This window comes from Adelges cooleyi, unplaced genomic scaffold, assembly GCF_023614345.1.
Source record: "Adelges cooleyi isolate 19-005CV unplaced genomic scaffold, UGA_ACOO_1.1 ACOO_flye_CR_arks_rails_tigmint_CR_PRNA_20, whole genome shotgun sequence".
In the NCBI taxonomy this organism is placed as follows: Eukaryota; Metazoa; Arthropoda; class Insecta; order Hemiptera; family Adelgidae; genus Adelges; species Adelges cooleyi.
Genome location: NW_026095861.1, coordinates 43,329 through 47,324, shown reverse-complemented (window position 1 = coordinate 47,324; position 3,996 = coordinate 43,329). Strand labels below are relative to the sequence as shown.

The 3,996-nt window shown below is 30.8% G+C and overlaps 1 protein-coding gene across 1 annotated transcript; it reads left to right on the top strand.

Annotated features, from left to right (window-relative positions):
- Positions 1 to 642: 642 nt before the first annotated feature.
- LOC126834044 (uncharacterized) lies at positions 643 to 3,615 on the top strand. Its single transcript, XM_050565678.1, has 5 exons — positions 643 to 1,562; positions 1,743 to 1,967; positions 2,440 to 2,557; positions 3,126 to 3,168; positions 3,510 to 3,615. The coding sequence occupies exons 1-4, from the start codon at positions 673 to 675 to the stop codon at positions 3,162 to 3,164; spliced, it is 1,272 nt and encodes a 423-aa protein (XP_050421635.1). The 5' UTR covers positions 643 to 672; the 3' UTR covers positions 3,165 to 3,168; positions 3,510 to 3,615.
- Positions 3,616 to 3,996: the final 381 nt, after the last annotated feature.

Sequence of the window (3,996 nt, the reverse complement as noted above, 5' to 3'; positions counted from 1 at the left end):
TGAATTTTATTTTTTTGCATTTGTGTGAGCACTTGATAATGTAACTTGATATATGTATATAAAAAATCGAAGGTTATCAAAAATTATAGATTGACAATATTGTTATAATTCCTGTAGATCTGTGATTTCCCTCTTCCCCCCAAATTTCCCACTGTACTGGCTATTTTATTTCTTGTATTTCAAGCGCCATTTTATTCTTTAAACGAGTATAGCTTATTTTATTAGCAAGAAAACGGTTTTTAAAACATATGTCATTTGGTTGTGTGTTTGTTTTGAGTATTTGAACTATTTGCTTGCACAGTAATACTTTACAATTACACACATTTTAGCGAATATCCATTTTGTATATTCGTATTGTTAATGTGTTTTTACAAAAACAATATTGTATAGTTTTAGCAATGTTGCCTTTGTTGACTTAAATCGCCGTATTGCTTAAGTTACCTGCAAATGTACAACTGGTAAAACACGATATTTTATTTATTTTTTTATTAGTTTTTATAAAATGCTGACTTAAGGGAAACACAATATCTGTGATTTTAAACCAACAGCTGTGTTAACACCATATATGTTCATAGATGTTCTACAGACACTACAGGTTGAATCGACAAACACAAATGTTTTAGTATATTTTAAGCTCTAGCAAAAATACAACGTCACTTAAACAATAACAATATGATTAGTAATTTTAGTTTGATTCTATTGTGTCTTTCCGGCGTCTATTGCATATCGTCTAAATTTGACAATTTAGATTTGAATGGACTAAAAGACATTTATAACCGCCAAAACCCAACTAAAGAATGGGACGAAGCTATGAACCAGCAAATATTTTACAGCGTTATCGATAGTACTAAAACTCCTGTTGACGTTAAGGACACTGTGGACTATTTTATGCAAATTGCTGACGACAGTACTGTGGAGGAATTTGAATCGATCCGCAGCATAATCAAATCAGCTTATCAATGTACTTTAATGAGGTACGCTAGCATAACCGCTTATTTAATATTTCAGGAGCTGTGGGAGCACAAATGCAACATCAACTGGGCCTTAAATCATATGGAACTACATTTTTCGAATTTCGACATTAATACATTACATAAAAATGGACATTTTAAAAAAATATATGATTCGATACAGTGGGTCAGGAATATAATAGACTTTGACATTAAACTAGAAATAGGCGTCCATAAAATATTAGCAGTTCACCAATTCGATAGTAAGCCAAAGCAGGATCTTCACAAATTATGGGCAGGATTCATCGAGAAGAATATCGGTTTTAAAATCAATTACAAAATCTATACTGAAGTAATAAAAACGAGGTTTACAAACCAATATAACATACCGTTTATCGACACTCTTAACGAACTCGCCTGTGTTCTAAATGAGGTGATTCAGTTGTTGGACAGTTTCAACAAAAACAAGTGCGTACCACACGACAGCAGTTTTGAAAAGAACTTCGAATCCCTAACAACAGGAGTCCGCGGAGATTTCATGGGGCTTCTAGTGCATTTTGATGAAATGAAGGCCAAAGAGGCCAACTATGATGGGCAGCATCTACAACACAAGTATTAAAAATACTTTTCTAATTTTGTCTTTCAAGTAACATGCATCTTGTATTTTGTAACTTTAAACTTAATCTTAAGGTACAAAATACAAAACACATTAAACATCATCTTTTGTGTCTCCCAAATATCCACCTCGTGATCTGAATAGTATGTATTTTGTACTTTGTGTTTCTTGTTTAGTCGAGAAAGTACCGCACCTGTGCCATACTTGGAGGGAAGAGACCTTAATTCGGAATTGTACAGAGATTTTACAAAATCGATTCCGGGAAAACAGCCAGCGTATTCCGATATTATGGCTTCGGGTTGCTTCGTAGAGAATTTGGAATTTGAGATTTCTGGTTTTAAAACGGATTTTGAAAATACTACCGAAGCAACTCACATTTATGGCCTTAACAGCTATGGACGGTATGATATAAAATATTATTACATGCTATTATATAAATAAAGAATTTAAAAAACTTCCCGGGAAGAAGAATGAATTAGTCGAGATACTTTTTGATCGGTGGATTGGAAGAGAATGGGGAGAGTCTAGAAGGGCAAACACGAGATAGATGGATTTGGGTACATTGGTTGCATTTTTTCAAATCCTCTTTAACTTTTTAAAACCATCGCTGTTGTTTAGACTGCTTTGAAGATTTTCTCTATTTGGTTTGGTATCCTGACTCGATTAGGAAGACTCTTGATATGTCCACTTGACTTTCATACATGGCCTACGTGGCCAAATAATAATAATATTATTTCAATGTGTGACTATAATTAAATTTTACAATATTGTAAAAAAACATAGACAAATAATTTGTTTAAATAGAAAACTATAAAACTGTAAATACTTTGAGAGACGCTCTATCATAAAGTGTTTATTATTATTATATTTTAGCGCATCCGAAATTAAAATGAAACTTGTAGAAAACACCTATTACGAAGAAAAAATAGGTATGATATTGTTTCGCGATAAAGATAAACCGTTCAATGATCTTCCTGAAAGCTCCGGCCATGTAAGTATAATTAATAGTATTCAAATTAAGTAGGAATGAAACAGAGTAAGCACGTCTGTTAACAAAGAATGAGAATACAGAAATATGAAGTATACAGAAACTGTACAATAAATTACCTTTGCAACCTATTTTTTTCCTTAATAATTTTCCCAAATAAATTCAACGCAGTTAGAGAACGGTATGTCTTGTAGAGTTAAGACCCTTCAAACCCTTTTAAATAATCCTAACCTACTCCAATCTATCATTAGTGGCTTCTTCAAGGTTTAAGGTTTTCTTACATTTTTTTCCCATAAGCTCACTTAGTGAAAATATGTTTAAAAGCATTAATTAAAGTGTCTATGTACAAGTTATGAGTTAATCAATTGCATTGCAATAATTACAAGTTAAATATTTCATAATTTTCATTCCTTTAAAGTACTTTTTTTGATTTACATAGCATTATTTTAATAAAATGTAACGTGAAAATAATAAGAAAAGTAGCTAATAAAATATATTCGGTTTTTACCAGGAACAACCAAAAACCAAAGTCATATCCATTTTTTTAACACTTTATGTATGTTTTTTTCAGACTATTCTAGACAACATACCTACATGTAAAATAAATTAACAAGGTATGTTAATTATTACTTATTTTTCTTGAAATGTTTTCAAAATAACCTTAACAACGGTATAATGTTTATCTTGTAGAGTTTAGACCCTTCAAACCCTTTTAAATAAACCTAACCTACCCTAATCTATCTTTAGTGGCTCCTTAAAGGCTTTAACTTTTCTTACTTTTGTTTATCCATAAACTGGTGCATGTTAGTGTTGCAAAAATAGTAAGCTACAGGAAAGTTCTGCAGTAATTAAAATAATAATAAAGGTTGGTAGTAAAATATAAGTATAGTTTTTACCAGGAACAACCAAAAACCAAACTCATATCCATTTATAACAATTTTTGTACTTTTTTCAGACTCCAAAGACCAACACGGAGAAACTAGAATTTGATATCAAAAATATACATGTCTAACATGTCTCAAATATTAATCGAATATATTATAATCTAATGTAAAAATTACAGAAATTATTGTACAATAAATTAATGGGATTTAATTTTCTTTAAAAATTTTTCCAAAATAATCTCAACAACGGTTGTCTGCTAATTGAGTTTAGACCCTTTAAAGTTTAAAACTATTGAAGCAAATCTAACCCGACATACCCTATATTTTTTGACTTTTTAAGAGCTAGATATTTTTATCAATAAAATCGTATTGTGCAAAGCATTTGGCATTGATTTTAAGTCGTTTTCAAATGTATTGCTATTTCCAAAACAGCAATTAATTATATTGTTACACCCTGTCATGCCAACTCTTTTATTACTCAATAAATGTTTTGCTAAACGTTATTAGGGTATGTTTGTGGAAGAAGAAGTATTGTTTTTAAATTTTTGACCACCAAAG

Coding starts and splice junctions, on each gene's coding strand:
- LOC126834044 (XM_050565678.1), top strand. CDS start 673: ATGATTAGTAATTTTAGTTTGATTCTATTGTGTCTTTCCGGCGTCTAT. Junction 1,968..2,439: donor GGCCTTAACAGCTATGGACG/GTATGATATAAA, acceptor ATTATATTTTAG/CGCATCCGAAATTAAAATGA. Junction 2,558..3,125: donor TTCCTGAAAGCTCCGGCCAT/GTAAGTATAATT, acceptor TGTTTTTTTCAG/ACTATTCTAGACAACATACC.